This window comes from Canis lupus, chromosome 22, assembly GCF_003254725.2.
Source record: "Canis lupus dingo isolate Sandy chromosome 22, ASM325472v2, whole genome shotgun sequence".
Classification (NCBI taxonomy): domain Eukaryota; kingdom Metazoa; phylum Chordata; class Mammalia; order Carnivora; family Canidae; genus Canis; species Canis lupus.
In genome coordinates this window covers 27,179,033-27,196,110 of record NC_064264.1, presented here as the reverse complement: position 1 = coordinate 27,196,110, position 17,078 = coordinate 27,179,033, and the positions used below count along the sequence as shown (strand labels likewise).

The following is a 17,078-nucleotide window of genomic DNA, read 5'->3' as shown; positions in this document are numbered from 1 at the left end:
TAATTTATTTATGATAGTCACACAGAGAGAGAGAGAGAGAGAGAGGCAGAGACATAGGCAGAGGGAGAAGCAGGCTCCATGCACCGGGAGCCCGACGTGGGACTCGATCCCCGGTCTTCAGGATCGCGCCCTGGGCCAAAGGCAGGCGCCAAACCGCTGCGCCACCCAGGGATCCCCTGTTTGTGGTTTTATAAAGAAATAGTACAAATTAGTGAAAACTTTGAATTATTAGATGAGTGTTAACAAACCCTAAGAGAGCTGCACTCCAGATTTAGGGAGGAACTCAGAGAGCTGTGGTAGAAAACAAATGACAGGATTAACTGGAATCCTACCAGGACTAATCTACCAGGTTACATGTGATTCTGGAGATAAATAACTGATAAGATAGGCACTTTTGTGTCATGGAGAAGCAGTCAACTAAAACATTCATATATTATTTGGGGGTTCTAACATATTGAGAAAGTATGTTAAAATGAGAAAGAATGATGATAATGCAGATAGAATAAGCCTGGTGGATTATTCCTGGAATCTAGAAAAAGAGCTAGAAATTAAGAATATATTAGTATTCAATCACCAGAAAAGTGTCACTTTTCTAAAGAAAAGAAAGATGATCTCTACTAGATATAATGACTTTGTTTTCCAAAAAAGATATAAGCTGGGAATCACAGAATATAATATTTACAGAGTCTTCACAGCTTCACAGGCAGGGCCCAACTTAAGTGAGTCTAGGATAGCTTACTTGGCTTTCCTATCGACTGAATGAGAGATTGTCCCCTATTATTTGACCTTCACTTTCCTACTTGCATGCTCACAAAGAAATTATTTATTTCTAATTATGTATATCAGGAAGAAGTTGCAGTTAGAACTCAAGATGCTGGGCAGCCCTGGTGGCTCAGTGGTTTAGCGCTGCCTGCAGCCCCGGGATCGAGTCCCATGTTGGGCTCCCTGCATGGAGCCTGCTTCTCCCTCTGCCTGTGTCTCTGCCTCTTTGTGTTTCTCATGAATAAATAAATAAAATCTTAAAAAAAAAAAGAACTCATGATGCTAGAAATTGAAAAGTTATTTTTTTGAAATGTAAATGTATGTAGCTAGATATCTTGAGGTCCGAGCATACTTTGGTGAGATAAATCCAGATTCACCACCAAAAAAAAAAAAAAAAAGTGAGTCCAGAACTTCCATACAAATTCACAAGAAAGTGTTATAGGTATAATGAGTTGTTGATCCCCTCAGTTTCCAGAGATGGCTGGAGTCCCTTCAATCTACCAGCAAAGTTCATTTAACCCAGTGTGTTGCTCAAGTATGTAGTTATGTCTTGAAAAAGGTTGGGAGGCACAGAGTTAGCATATGACTCTGTAGTGATGCTACACCAGTGTGGCATCCTGTGTCATTTGTCTTTCTCCGTTCAGTTGCACTCATTACATTACTATCTTATAAATAACTGCTCAATTCATTTGTGGTGAATAATGAGAAAAGCTGTTTTTATAATTTATCTACTCAGAAAAAGTAATTTTTAAATTGTGGTAAAATATAAACAATATAAAATTTGCCATCATTATTAAGTGTACAGGTCAGTGGCATTAAGTATATCAACACTGTTGTGTGACCATCACCACCATCCATCCACAGTGCTCTTTCCCCCTGTGTAACTGAAACTGTCTCCATTACAGTGACTCCCTACACCCCCAGTTCCTAGCAGCCACGGTTCTATTTTCTGCTTCTATGAATCTGAGTCTTCTAGGTATATCCTCTCTACTTTTATCTCCCTTTTTGTCCTAAGGAAAGTGTTAATGGATCATGAAGTGACTGAAGCCAGGGATAAGAATGTAGAAAGAGAGGAATAAAGTCTAGATATAAAAAAAATGCATATTAGACATTCTATTATTGAACAATGGAAAGAAGCACAAATTAGAAAATAATTTGTAAATACTGTACTTTTTTTGCCTTGGGTATTTCTCACACTTTAACTAGACCTCCTTGTCACCTGTCAAAATCTTAGACCTTCTTCAAGGCCAACCTCAAGTTCTTTCTGCAGGAGTGCATCAACATAAAAGTATCTATTCTTTCTTTAAATTTCCATAGCACTTAGCATTTTCTTTATTTTCCTTTAAAGTAGTCCACTCAATTTTATCTATATCAAAATGATCAAATATTCTATAATGTTTAGCAAGGGTTTCTGCATATAGTCAGGACAAAGTTGTTGAACTAAATTGTACTTATTTGAAAGCTGTCTTCCAGATGACCACATGTAGCCTTTTAAATCACTTCTACAGAGAGTCATGTGGTCACATAGCCATTTATGTATCAATTACATAAACTTAATTTACCCATCCAACAGATGCCAGTCATTGAGATAACAAATCTAAGTTACCATCTGAACCCTACCATAAACTCACTGTAATTTGGAAACTTCATACACAATTTACTAGTGTTACTATTTTTATCATGTTCCCTGCCCTCCCTGGATCCTGAGGCTTTTCATTGTTTCAAAAAGACTAAAGCAGGATTGCTAACATCTGCATTTTTACTGAGAAAATAGTGACAACGATATGAATCCTGAGTCAAAAGTACTGGTTTGGAAAAGGATGGTAGCAGAATACTAGCAAAAATTAGTACTATGCTGCTCTGGAAGGAAAAAGGAAAGTTGCTCCAAAGAGATTAGAAGAGCTCCAGTTCTTCCTAGAGAGGAGAGAGGCAAGGCTAGAGAAAAGGGTAAGCACAGGTAAAAGCTAGCTTGAGAGAGAAGATGATGATTAGCGGAATGAGCTGGGTTTTATGAATGAAAGGGACTGAAATGGTGCTGCCTGTTGCAGAAGTGGCACTAACCATAGTCTCCGGCACTAACCATAGCTTTGGGAGTTGCTGCTTTAGCTCTCCAGGTCCTTTTAGTTCAACACTCAAGTTCTCCACCCAGTAGAGTTTTAACAGTTAAGAAGATAAGTAAATCAGGAAGGCACAGAACCATTTTTTTTTTAAGTTCTCAATTAGCAAATATTTATTGAGTATCAGCTTTATCAGCTGTGCAAGGCAATGGAAACACACTCCTATCCTTAAAGCACTTACATTCTGGGGTTCAATCTAGTCTTTGTTAGTGCATCTAATGCCTGAAAAACAACTGCCATATCTGTGATTTCCATGGCCAGAACTTAAGAAAGGTGTCTATAAAATGCACCTCTTGGGGTTCTCTTCATATATAAATATCACATGAGCCTTATAAAAGGTTCATATGAATATAAAAGCATACAAAGGAAAATGTCTCAAGCTCTTATGCTTCATTTTCTTCTACATCACAGCTCTACCTCCACCCTGTTGCCCAGTTGGAAGTAGTTTTGTATTTTCTTTTTTTTTTTAATTTTTTTTTTTTAATTTATTTATGATAGTCACAGAGAGAGAGAGAGAGAGAGGCAGAGACACAGGCAGAGAGAGAAGCAGGCTCCATGCACCGGGAGCCCGACGTGGGATTCGATCCCGGGTCTCCAGGATCGCGCCCTGGGCCAAAGGCAGGCGCCAAACCGCTGCGCCACCCAGGGATCCCTGTATTTTCTTTTTTTAAAAAAATATTTTATTTATTTATTCGACAGCGAGGTAGAGACACAGGCAGAGGGAGAAGTAGGCTCCATGCAGGGAGCCCAATGTGGGATTCGATCCCAGTCTCCAGGATCATGCCCTGGGCCGAAGGTGGCGCTAAACCGCTGAGCCACCCAGGTTGCCTTTCCTCATATTTTCAATGCATATATGAATATATACCCATCTATCTATCCAGCATTAAATTCGATATCAGGGAAAACTATCAATAGCAAATAATATCAGCCAAAGGATCTGGAAGCAAATTAGAAATGTTTCCACTTTAGTTATAAAACTGTAAGACTATGAAATAATTAGATCTAATTTTCAAATATTTGCATCATAAATTCCTTATTAACAAGATATAAGAAAATATATCTTGAAAAGATATAAGGGAAATATTGCTATGAAAAATTGAAACTATCAGAACAGTAACTATAAAAAGTATAATGCCTGAAAAGAATAATAGTATGTTAGTATAAAAGATGTCCAGACCTCATTTCATATGATCTCCCTCTAGTTTTACAGATTAGAACCAGCTCAGAGTGTTCAATGATTTGCTCCCGGTTACTCAGTCAATTCACACTAACAATTTTGTGTTAGCACATAGTCTTGATTTGACTGGTTTTCAGTAGTAGCTCTCAGTTTTCATTAGGGTATAGCTGAGCTCATACCTCTTTTGAAAAATTTTCCCTTATTATAAAATAAGGTTATTATAGAACACCACCCCCCCCCAGAAAACACAGATATGGAAAAAGAAGGAAATATAAGCCACCCACTTGATACTTTGTATTTTGAATCTTCTTAATTTTATTCTCACTGCAGAACCTTGTTTTGAGGTACTGAAGAACTTTTACTGTTAATTATATACTGGCTGCAGTCAGGATATCACAATCAGGTTACCAGCCAAAGTTAGAAATATAGGAGTTCAGAGTCACAAGGAACAGCTCACTGCTTGGAACGGAGAAGGGTCAGAAAAGCAGATCAGAGGATGTGACACGTTTAAGTATTTGGCTGTTATCTTGTGGTTTTCATCTGACCTTACTTTTCCCATCAACATCTAGGTTTCACTCTGCTCTCTTCTTATAGATTTTAACATAATAGACATATCATATTGTCTGCCATAATCTTAGCCCCGTGTCTGAGCCATGGTCCTTTGAAATAAATAGCTCTAGGCAGCTTTATTTGGTACCATGCGATTCCTGCTCACTAGTTTGAGTGGCCTTTCAGTAGCCTGGCTAATAACCTTAACAGGTCTTGCCACAAAGGGTATCGCCCAACAAAAATAAGCTGCACCAATGAGATTCCTGTTTTTGGAAAATACAAAGAACTAGACTATAAGAGAGTAGATGTGGGAAGGAAACATGTCTCAAGACAAGGGGCCAAGAGCAAGTCGATGAGGAAGTGGAAACTATGAGTAAGCAGAAACTAGGAGAGAAACAAAGAGAAGCTGGTGTACCACCAGAGGGAAAGATCCCAGGACACAGCTGCGGAAATCCGGAAATCCGTATAGCTGCCTTGTTTCCTGGCTGGTCAATCTAGGCTTCCTGTTTTCTCTCTTCTGTCAGCTCAGTCTCCATTACTGCCACATGGATCCTTACAGTAATTATCCCTTGTTTCATCTAAATTCTAACTCTGTCATTTTTAAAAAAAGTATGTTGAACCATGTAATCACCAAGCAATCTCATGTTTCATTGATCTTGAGCAGCATTATCTGAATGTATAATGAAGTAGCTTAGATCAGAAGCTCCCATACTTGACCAATTATTATAATCATCTTGGAAGTTTTAAAAAACTAAGATTCTGGGGACTCACTAAATCAGAATCTCATAGAGAAAATCTGTCTGGTTTTGAGTCACTGTTCAGATGGTAAAAATTACATATCTTCTGAGAAATTAAAGCAAGCATGGGAAACCATGTTAAAGTGTAATATTTGATAATATTACTATTTTGATTGTTGCCTTTTAATTTTTATTCTTATTTGCTAAAACATCATTTTTGGTATTTTCTCTACTTTTAATCCAAATTTTTCTAATTTTTTGTCCTTTGATTTCTGTACATGTAGGTTTCTACTTAATGCATTTCAGTTTATGTTAATATGATTGGTTTTGTATTTTATGAAGAACTACTTAGAGCAAAATATACTAATTAAAAATAAGAGGGCAAAGGAGATATTTTGCATCTTTTTATTCTTGGGTAAATTAAAAAAGTATACAAAATGTCTCCCTGATTCCCCTACAACAAGTCCTGAAGATTAGAGGAGGTAAATGGTAGATTAAGGCTAATTTCTGGGCAAGTCCAATATGTTCACTAAAAATATAAAACCCAATTATCAGCGGTAAGACATATATTTGGAGATTAATATAGATCTCTCAAAGCCCTTTAATGAAACTGAAAATTAGTTCAAAACCCATATGAAGAAGAGGTTAGAAATTTAAGTAAAATATATTTATGAAAATCAGAGATATTAAAATTCTAAGTTAATTTTGATTTTACTTACAAAGAGTGTTGGTTTGGGTATAAATATATTGTCTTCATGTTCTCTTGGCACATTTAAAGTTTTTGATTTATGATTTTCTGTCATATTTTTTGCATCTGTTTTAGTAAGAAGTAACTGGTCCTCAGAACGCTTACTACGCATATTGGTGACAATCTGTTTCATTGCTGCCAATTCCTGTTGATACAAAAACAGAAGATAACGGCAAGTATGATTTTAGGAAGCAGACTAAAAATGATTGATGTTAAAGCATTTATTTTTATTCTTGAAATAGAAGAAACATTTGAAGCAATCACACTATATGAATGAGGAAAGCTGTGAAACATGTCAATGTAAAGTAATGCACATAATAGTTTCATATCATCAGTATTTTTGGTATGGTAACTGATAAATATATCATTCCATACTCTAATGGATCCTTGATTTTTCTAAATATTGGCATCACCTGTGGTACTTCAAAAACTAGTGATGTCTGTGTCCCACCCCCAGAGATTGTGAGTAATTGGGCTGGGAGATGGCCTTGGCTTTGGGATTTTCTAAAGATCTCCTTGAGATTCTAACAGACAAATCTGGAAACCACTGGCAGAGCTACGTTCCACCCACCGTTCCACCCACCGTAGTTTCTCTGCACCTGTTTGTTGTGTAGATGATTTAGGCACTTAACTGTTTCTCTTCTACCTTTTCAATTATTCCATTTCCTTTTGAAGTCTTTTAAGAAGATGGTAGGGGAAAGAGCCCCAAACTTTTTTCCTTGCCTACTAATCACCAGTTTGAGTCTTAAGTTTAATACAATTTCAGGATTTCTTTAACCACTATTCTTTTACAAATGAAAACTAGAGTTTGCTTTAGCAGTTACTGTTTCAACTAAGAATTAATCATGCTGAACTTGTTAAAGGGCTCAGATCACAACTTTCAGTCATTCCCTCTTCTAACTCTATTTTGTCTTTTATTTCTCCCAACAGTGCAAACTTTAGCATTTAACACTAATTAGTGGGTATTTATGATTAATTACTAAATTCACTGAATCAAACGCAAGCAAATGGAGACAGGACAGACTAAACTCTCCATTACCTTAATTATCTGTAGAATAGTGGTGGGCTATGTTGGAAGTCATTTTTTCCCTATGATTTGATTTCATTTTCATGCCAAGAGACAAAAGTTACGGTGACAGAGAGATGTTCTGCTCCCTTCTACTAATCTGTTTATAGACATCATCTCTGTGTCAGAGCAAGTTTCTACAAGCCTTTTTTTTCCCCCTGGCTGTCATGAGTTCTATTTAGAACCATCTAGCTTGAGTGGGTATTTTAAAACAGAGCTGTTGAGTTCAAGCCACTAAGCTTTAATAAATCTTGGAGAGGAGCTGGAAGAAATGGTGCCAGAACCCTTTTTCTCCTTTCTGAAGTCCATGACAATGTGTACACCTTCAGACGGTGCCAATCTGATATAACATCATTTGGGCCTTTTTTTTTTTTTTTTCATTTGGGCCTTTTGAGGGATCTTTTTGCTTTCAATATTATGTTATTTCGCTTATGTGTTCTCTGTAGTGAAGTACATAATCACCAATTTGGTGTTAAACATGTCTGGTATTATAGTAGATTTTAGCTCCTGTTCTACTGACCATTGTAAGAAGGGAAAGGGGAGATAAGATGAAGGGCTCTCGGTCTATCAAAAGAAAGCTTTGCATCTGAAAGAACCCATGTTTACTTGCCTTAACTTTTGTATCTTGGCATGAAGATACAATAATAGGAAAAAATAACCTTTAGCACAACCTACTACTAATCTACAGTTAATACGTAAAGGGGATCATATTTGCTGGGGAAGGGGACCAGTGGGGCAATGAGGCTGAGGAGATTAACTGGTGATTAGTAGGCAATTAAAAAAGTTTGGGGCTCTTTCCTCTACCATTTTCTTAAAAGACTTCAAAAGGAAATGGAATAATTGAAAAGGTAGAAGAGAAAACGTTAAGTGCCTAAATCATGTACACAACAAACAGGAATAAGTTGTAGGTATAGTAAGGCAGAGGGTTTTGGCTCCTAAGTGTCCGGGAGGAGGCCATCATTTTGTTTCTCTTTGGCTTCCTTCTACTGCTGGTATAGGAGCAGTTACAGGAAATAGCTCATTCCTGGTGCTGGTCAGGAGACAGAAGAGAAATTCTTGATTTATTCTTTGATTTATTCTCTATTCAAGAAATTCTTGATCTTTGCTTCATCCAAACTAGGATCACTTTAATTTAGGCTGTTGTCACAGTCTATTTTCATTCTTCTAACTGTATTAAACAATAATGTTAGCACCGTTTCTGAAACCTAGGTAAAGAACATTTTACGAGCAACACAGTTCTAAAAAATTCCTATTAAAAAAAGACAGCTACAATGGATACTAAAAGAACATGTAGAAAAATTTTGTTCAGTTTTATTATGTTTGGTCATAGAAATGATCCATCCCTTTCATATCAATGGTAAATTTTGGGAAGGAATATTTTACTTTAACAACAAATAGTATCTGCAATCCCATCATGCACTGAACACACAGCCAAACAAAGACATGTACTGGAATTATTTTAGCATTAGGTTAGAAGTTGAAGACACCTCTACTCCTGTTACTAACTCTGTAAACTTAGGCAATCTACTCTGGTTCAATGAGATTCAGTTTCCTAATTGATAAAATGTGTGCTTGTGTTACCTTTTTGGCTATTTGCCAGTTTGATAAGTGAGTATGTTTATTTTGCATTTCTTTTATTGTGAGGTTGAGCAGCTTTTCATATACTTAAGGGTATTTGATATCCTTGGCCCATTTTTCTCCTGGGTGATTGGTCGTTTTCTTACACATTTCAAAGAGCTCTTTATATGTTAGAGATTTTAGCCCTTTGTAGTATGAGTGGCAGTTTTCCGCCCCCTGTTTATCTTTTATCTATGTTTATATATATATATTTTTTTGCTATGCAGAACTTTATGATTCTGATGTAGCTGAATATGTCAATCTTTATTTTACAGCCTTCTCCGTGTCTTCTTCCATTTTCCTCCAGTTACTTTTATGCTTTCTTTTTCTTTTCCTTTTCAGTTAGACCTCTGATCTGTTTGAAGTTTATCCTGGCTTGTGGTGAAGGGTGTGGATTCAACATCTTTCCCCCATAGGTATTCTGTGATAAAATTATGTACTCACCCATTTCAGATGCTTATCTTTATCATGCACTAAACTTCCATTAAATATATGATTTATTCCTGGACTTTCAAACTCTATTTCAATAGTCTGTCAATTCATGCACCCTATGTCACACTGTAAAATGTTTACTGATTCGGGTATGTTTTTGGCTCTTAGAGACAGGGGTGGACCTCTATTAAAGTAGGAGAAAAACTTAGAACTGATTTTTAGGATATTGGGTCTTTCTACCCATAACAATATTTTAATAGATTTTTCACCTACACTTTTGGCATAAATTGTCATGCCCTAATTGGTATTACCATTACAAATAAATGGTTCTCAGACTGACAAAACAAAAAATAAATAAACCAACATAGCATAGATGAGCTAGAAAACTTGTCACTACAAAAGAGAATCTTTAGGTAGGATGAAGTCACCCTGAGATCTTCTGTTTTGGTCCTGATCTGGTTTGGTTTTTACCATGTTCTTGTCTGGCTCCTGATTGCTGGTTCCATCTTCTATTTAAGATTCCACTCTTACTGTTTGGACTTCATTTTTGCATTTCATTTCCTTAGTTTGGGTTCTGCTTTTCTCTGTTCTATCACTGTCCTTTTCTGATTGGTCAGTAGGATTATTTGTACTAGTATTTGATGACTTACAAATACTGTTCACTGCAGAGTGTGATTAGATGCACAAGAAAGGAACCTCTGATATTCAAAGAATGTTTCAAGTATCATGTTCAATTGAATTCTTTTTCTTACATTGCATCTATTGTTCCAAATCATATTTGGGTTCCTATTTTGTACTCTGATTTTCTTACAGAGATTTTCCTCCTTCTTAAAGTGCTTGCTTTTTAGTTTTTTTCCCTCATTGATGGAAACAATATATGCCTTTTTCCATATCACTTAAGATTATCTAGCTTCTTAATCATGCTATTTATTAGCTGGGTTCAATTTTGTACTGATTGCTTTTAAGACTGATGCACAGCTGTTATTCTGAAATTTCTCCTGGTTACTTTCTTTATTATTTATCTTGGCAAGTTTCATTATTCTGAGGGCATTGTGGAAGAAAGTATTGTGCTTTCCTTCAGGACTTTGATGGTATTAGTTTGTTTTCTAAAGCCAAATTTCTGAGAACTATGATGCCAAGCTGATTCTTATTTCTTAGTAATTGTTTTCTTTCTTTCTATGATCTTCTATATTGTTTAGTTTTTCTCTGTTAGTTTCCATCTTTTTACCTTTTTCTCAGTTTTAGGAGAGTTCATTGACTTTTCCTCACATCCTTCTCCTACAATTTTTGAAAATAAAATAGCACTAATGTTTTTTTGTTCTTTCTTTTCTTTTCTTTTCTTTTCTTTTCTTTTCTTTTCTTTTCTTTTCTTTTCTTTTCTTTTCTTTCAAGATTTATTTATTTATTTATTCAGGAGGAGGGAGAAGCAGGCTCCATGCATGCCGGGAGTCTGATGTGGGACTCGATCCCGGGACTCCAGAATTGTGCCCTGGGCCAAAGGCAGGCGCTAAACCGCTGAGCCACCCAGGGATCCCCTCGTTGTTTCTTATTTTATGGAAATACTACTTTCTCAAATCTTTCTGGAAAAAAAAGAATTATAATATGTTGTGTTTTTCTGCTATGGAATTTTGTTTTTGTTTTCTTTGCAGAACAGGGTCAGTTTCTCTGTTTACTGTGATTTTTTTCTCTTTTGTCCTAATTTTCTTCCAATTTTTGACAGTCTTTGGTGTGTGTTCCAATTTATGAACAAAGAACCAGATTATTTTGGTTTTTTGTTTCATTTATGGAAAGAAAGCAACGGAAAACTCTCTCTGAATATGTGGATGAGAAAATCTGTTTAGTGGCTTCACTCTAGGGGTCCTCATGCAGAAAGCAGGCTCTCTTCTCCAAAATGACAAAACGCAGAGTGCTCTAATCTGGAGTCTTTCACTTTGGCTGTTTTAGCCTATTCTTGGCAAATGCTCCATTAATGTCTCAAAATATTTTTTAAAATTCCCATTTTTACAAATTATACAAGCATTACTTGTTCACTGTAAAAATTCAAATACTGTAAAAGGGACACACCCTAATCCTCTTTCCCTTTAACCACTGGTTTGAGATCTTTAAATAGTATTCTATACACATAGTCTGATTTATAATAATAGTCATAAATTCTAACACTTTTACACTGATTTTCAAAAAGCTAATATTATATATGTTATAATCCAGGATATCAAATACATAAAAAAATTATAGTAACTTCAAGAATTAATTAACCATTCATTAAAATGAACAGCTCTAGAATTGCATCTGGTTATACAATTGAGACTTAGGATAAAACTGAAATAAAAAAATAAAAACCACACTGTAGTAAAATAATTACTACTCAAAATGGAAGAATTAAGGGCAAGGATATTCTTATGAAACTTCTAGATGATGATGAGCAGGAGGAGGAGGAAGAGAAGGATGACGACTGTTACTGCATAAATAATATCTATAAAACAGATAAACTGCTCTCTTGAATCCAAAATCACATATCGTGGCCATTGAATACAAACTATTTGCATAGAGTGGTGGTATATTAAAACAGCTCAACTGCAGAGCAGCTGCTTAACAGTATTGCATAGTTGATGCCAATAAATTGCTGAAAGTTGTAAACTCTGCAAAGATGTTGGCAAGGGGACACATAGATGGCATTTCTTGATGAAAATAGCTCTGACAAGTATAATGCAAAGTATGTGCTCTACTGAAGGTCAAATGTAAGTGTTTTTACATAGGAATAATAATGTATCACAGCTAACAAGTCAGATAATTCTGTGCATCTTTCCCACTTGCGGTAAACACAAGGTAAAAACCAACCTTGTTTTAAATCAAGTACATACATATTTTGGATATTTAAACTTTATCTGAAAGGGTATTTAAAAAACATTTTATTATGGAAATTTTCCAATTTACAAAGAATATATGAAACTCTTCAGTTCTACTACTTAATTGTAACAATGACAAACATTTTGCCAATATTGTTTTTTAAACTAGCTTTTTTTTTTTTTTTTTAATTTTTTATTTATTTATGATAGGCACACAGTGAGAGAGAGAGAGAGAGAGGCAGAGACACAGGCAGAGGGAGAAGCAGGCTCCATGCACCGGAAGCCCGACGTGGGATTCGATCCCGGGTCTCCAGGATCGCGCCCTGGGCCAAAGGCAGGCGCCAAACCGCTGCGCCACCCAGGGATCCCTTAAACTAGCTTTAATGAGATATAATTCACAACCATACAGTCATTCATTTAAAGTGTGTAATTCAATGGTTTTTAGTATATCCATGGATATGTGCACATCACCACAGTCAATTTTAAAACTTTTTTATTACCTCAAAAGAAACCTGGATTCCTTAGGAGTCACTCCTCAATCCCCTTACTCTCACCTTCCCACCCCTAAGCAACAGCTAATGTACTTTCTGCCTGTATAGATTTCCCTGTTCTAGATGTCTCATATGAATGGAATCATAATATATGTGGTCATATAATTTTGTTACTAGCTTCTTTCACTTAGCATAATGTTTTCAAGATTCGTCCATGTTGTAACATATATCAGTACTTCATTTCTTTTTATGGCCAAATAATACTCTACTGTACGGCTATACCATATTTTGTTTATCCATTCATCAGCTGATGGACATTTGGGTTGTTTCCACTTCTTGGCTATTGTGAATAATGCTGCTATAAACATGCATGCGTAAGTTTCTGTGCGGACATGTTTCATTTCTCTTGGGTACAAACCTAGAGGTGGACTGCTGGGTCATATGGTTAACTCTATGTTTAGTTGTTTGAGGAACTGCCAGATTGTTCTGTCAACAGTGTTTTATCTATTTCCTTACCAGTTTTTAAAAAATATTCTAAAGCAGATTTCAGAACTCAGATTATTTCACTTACAAATACGTTAGTAGAGATTTTTAATACATGGTTTTGAGGAAGTTAAAATATACCTTGAATGTCAATGCCACTATACTCTAAACAAGGGACAAAGCAGATTTTGTATGGCAGAACTGTTAAAGAATAGTATCAGTATCTACAACTGCAAATCGCTGTTCTCTGTCCCTACTGTCTAAATACTTGTTCCTATTAGTAGGGAACCTTTCCCTGGGGTTGTCCCTTTGGATCATAGGGAGAATATAAAGTTTTTAGGTGTGGAGAGAGGAAGAGAGTGGGCAAGAGCTAACATTCACTGTCCATCTACTGTGTGCTAGACCTTGTGTTAAGTATTTTACATAATAATTTAATCCTCTTCTAGAGGTGCCTGGGCGGTGTAGTTGGTTGGGTGCCCGACTCTTGGTTTCAGGGTCATGAGATTAAGCCCCATGTCAGGCTCTGTGCTCAGTGTGGAGTCTGCTTAAGACTCCCTCTCCCTCTCCTTCTGCCTCTCCCCCTCTGTAGTCTCTCTCTCACTCAAATAAATGTTTTAAAAAAAATTAATCCTTTTCCAAATACCAAGAGGTAAATATTACTTCAATTTTGAAGATGAAGAAATAAGCTTATGATGTTTTAAGAAATTTAACCAAGTTCATTAGTTACTAGTAAGTGAAACCAGTTTTCAAATGCAGGTCGTCCTGGGTTCAAAGCTGTCATTATTTATATAATAGTGCATGTATCTTCTATCAAAGGCTTTCATACACATACACACATATGCACACAATCACACAATTTCAGATTTGGAAGGGATCTTCAAGTTACTTAACCCACCCTCTAATCAAAACAAAACAACAGCAATAACAACAACAACAAAAAACAAAGCCAAACAAAACAAAACGTGTCTCCTTTTAATGTGTACTCTTAGGTTTTAATTCTAGCCTTTGGAGACATGTATAACAAGTCTATTACTATCTCTTTCACACGTTTACTTTGAATTTCTTAAAACTCTCTAAATCATTTCATTTTTAAAAAAATATTTATTTATTTATTTATTTATTTATTTATTTATTTATTTATTCATTCATTCATTCATTCATTCATGATAGACATAGAGAGAGGCAGAGACACAGGCAGAGGGAGAAGCAGACTCCATGCCAGGAGCCCGACGCGGGACTTGATCCCGGGACTCCAGGATAGCGCCCTGGGCCAAAGGCAGGCACTAAACCACTGAGCCACCCAGGGATCCCCCTCTAAATCATTTCTTCTGTAAACACCCCCAGTTCATTCATTCCTTTTCTATGTAAAAATAATTCTTGAATTCTTTCACCACCCTGATTGTTTTCCTCAGATTACCTTCTACTATTGAAAAGTTTGGGGTCTAGAACAGAACAAAGAAAGAAGTCTTGGCCAGAGCAGAATAAAGCCTATTTACTTCATATTCTAATGTATTTAAGATGACATTCACATTTTTGAAACCATACCTTATCTGTGATTGAAAGCTTAGCAAGGAAAAGAAAAAAAAAAGAAAGCTTAGCAAGAGCTCAAGTATATACATGAATGAGACACAACTGTGCTGTCATAGCCTAAGGGACATAACTAATCACCTAGTACATTCTTTCCTGAATTTGGATATAATCATAAGGTCATGCTCAACAGCGATCCAGGTAGAGGAAGCTAGAATTAACACAATAAGTAGGCCCCGAGTTGAAATCACTGACATCATTGACATAACAGAAGTGTGGGCACTCTGATTCTGTTCTGATTGCCTTGTACACACCCTTTATCTCCTCTGATTGCTGGATGGTCTCCTTTGGACTTCTGACTTCTCTGCCTTCTGGTACTCAAGCTCTCTTGGTGTCCTGCTCTTCCTCTGTAACAGTATTCTTCTAGTTGCTGTCCAATTTCTGGCCTTTACTATCTCAGTATAATCTGATAGGTTTTGATGGATACTCCAGCTGATTTCCATCATTGACTTCAGGCTCTGAACACTGTGTTCTACTCTGAGGACTGGTTTCCAGAGTGTAGCTGACTCCTGTACCTGTACTTTCTCCATGTTTTATTCCTAGCCTTCTCTCAGTGTTAGTTCCCTGAGACGTGATCAGTGACTTAAGTTTCTATCAAAATACTGCCAATATGGAACCTGACAGGATTATGATCATAATTATCTCATCCCTCCTGGCCACCATACATTTCCAGAGACTTATTTTTATTTATAGCTTTGCAGTTTTGTGTGTCTCATGTTCTATAATTGTTTGGTTTGTTATAAACTGTTACAATTCTAAGAGAATTATAAAAACACATGGATAGAAATGACAGCAAGAGGTCTTTACTTTTTCCTTACTGATAAAAAAAAAAGGTTAGAGAAATGTACTATTTAAAAGAAAATATGCCAAACTTCTAAAATATAGTGGGAAAAATACATATTTCATTCTAAAATACATATTCAAAAAACTAGAGAATAGCAGGCCTATATGATACCTAAGAGATATGAAAGTGTGATGAGAAAAAAGTTAAGATAGCATATATACACAGGTAAAATATTTTTATGATGAGACATTATATTGCTTCACATAAGAGTTTTACTTGCAAGATACAAGGATATTTGTAATTTTAAAGATGATGAAAAAGATTAAAGCAGTCAAAATACTTATGAAAATAATTTAACCTCGTTTTACTAAGTTCTGTACAAGTCCACATAAACATAGAGGTCCACAGAGTACAACCTAAGAGAAATTCGTGTGTCTTTTATGCAACTCAAAATTGAGGAGAGTTAACATTCCTTAAGATGGATAACTGAGATTCAGCTGCTCTTTCTGTGAAATGACCATCATAGGGTTCCTGTAAGACTTAAATGTTTTAAACATTTTGGAAGAAAGAAGCTATAAAAACTCAAGATATTATTACTGATATATAATAGGTTTAGTTCTGGCATATTTTAACTTTTAAACCCATGTGAGTGGTCTCTCTCTCTCTCTCTCTTTCAAATAAACAAATAATCTTAAAAAGAAATATTCACTAAAACCTACTAAATAAAAAATTTTAAGTGGAAGAGCATCATGGAGAAATGTATGAATCTGAGAAATTATTATATCTAACAAAAATTAACTTAAGCACTCAGTATTTTTTTAGTCATGTTGATGTAAAATTTAACTACACAGGTATATAAGAAAAACATGTAAAAAGGTATCCTTAAGAAAATGTCAAAACAGTGAAGTATGAACCAAAAGGAATGACATACATATAGAAATATGTAATTTGTTTGAACCCTTTATGAAGTGGATTGCCTAAGGGGCACTTGTGGTGCTGAAATGTCCCTGAAACTTTCCGAGAAATCACAAAGAACATACAAGTTAGAATCCCGGAACATAAACATACCATAAAAGAATGATAATTATACTGTGACTTCACTTTTAGGAAACCTGGTTAACTGCAGGTTCGTTTTCTTTTTGTTAAGTGATACATACTGCAGTAAGAGGCAAATTATCTGGGCTAATGGGAGTCCACCATTCAGGCAAGTATGGGGCTTTGCATATTCTAGGTACCTTAGTAAGGAGTGGCTAGTTAATTCTGGTTAAATACTAACTGAAATGCCAGTAAGCCCTGAAAGATAGTATTGGTAGAAGCAGTAAGTGAAAAGGTAGAAGAATCTCAGGTCTTAGATATCTTCCACAAATATGTATCATTTTTGAGAGGCTTGATATCCCCAAAGTTTGCTTGTGGGTACAGATACCACATCCAGGGTTTTAGGAGTAGCTTTATTCTAGACAAACTTTACAGATACGACTTCCTAGTGGCTACTTTTAGATAAATCTCTGAAATTGTTCTTGGGTGTAGGAGAGCTTCTTCAGTTAAAATGATAGCAGTTGTCAGAGTGTGCTTTACTATGGGCAGGAAGAGGATGAGGATATATTGAAGGCTAGTTTCTAAAGCTTTCTATTTGTTCTATTTGACAGTTTCAAGTACAATTATAATTGAAGACTGTAAAGGAC

At 35.9% G+C, this 17,078-nt stretch overlaps 1 protein-coding gene across 8 annotated transcripts in view; it reads right to left on the bottom strand.

Annotated features, from left to right (window-relative positions):
• PIBF1 (progesterone immunomodulatory binding factor 1) overlaps nt 1-17,078 on the bottom strand; it is a 190,376-nt gene that overhangs the window by 3,743 nt on the left and 169,555 nt on the right. For 7 of the 8 annotated variants that reach the window (XM_025441073.3, XM_025441072.3, XM_025441076.3 and 4 more), the window contains one exon: nt 6,062-6,235. In XM_025441073.3, the coding sequence (XP_025296858.1) occupies nt 6,062-6,235 (174 nt within the window). Of the gene's footprint in view, nt 1-6,061; nt 6,236-17,078 lie in introns of those variants that run through there. The other variant, XR_003133931.3, reaches the window with a different exon arrangement.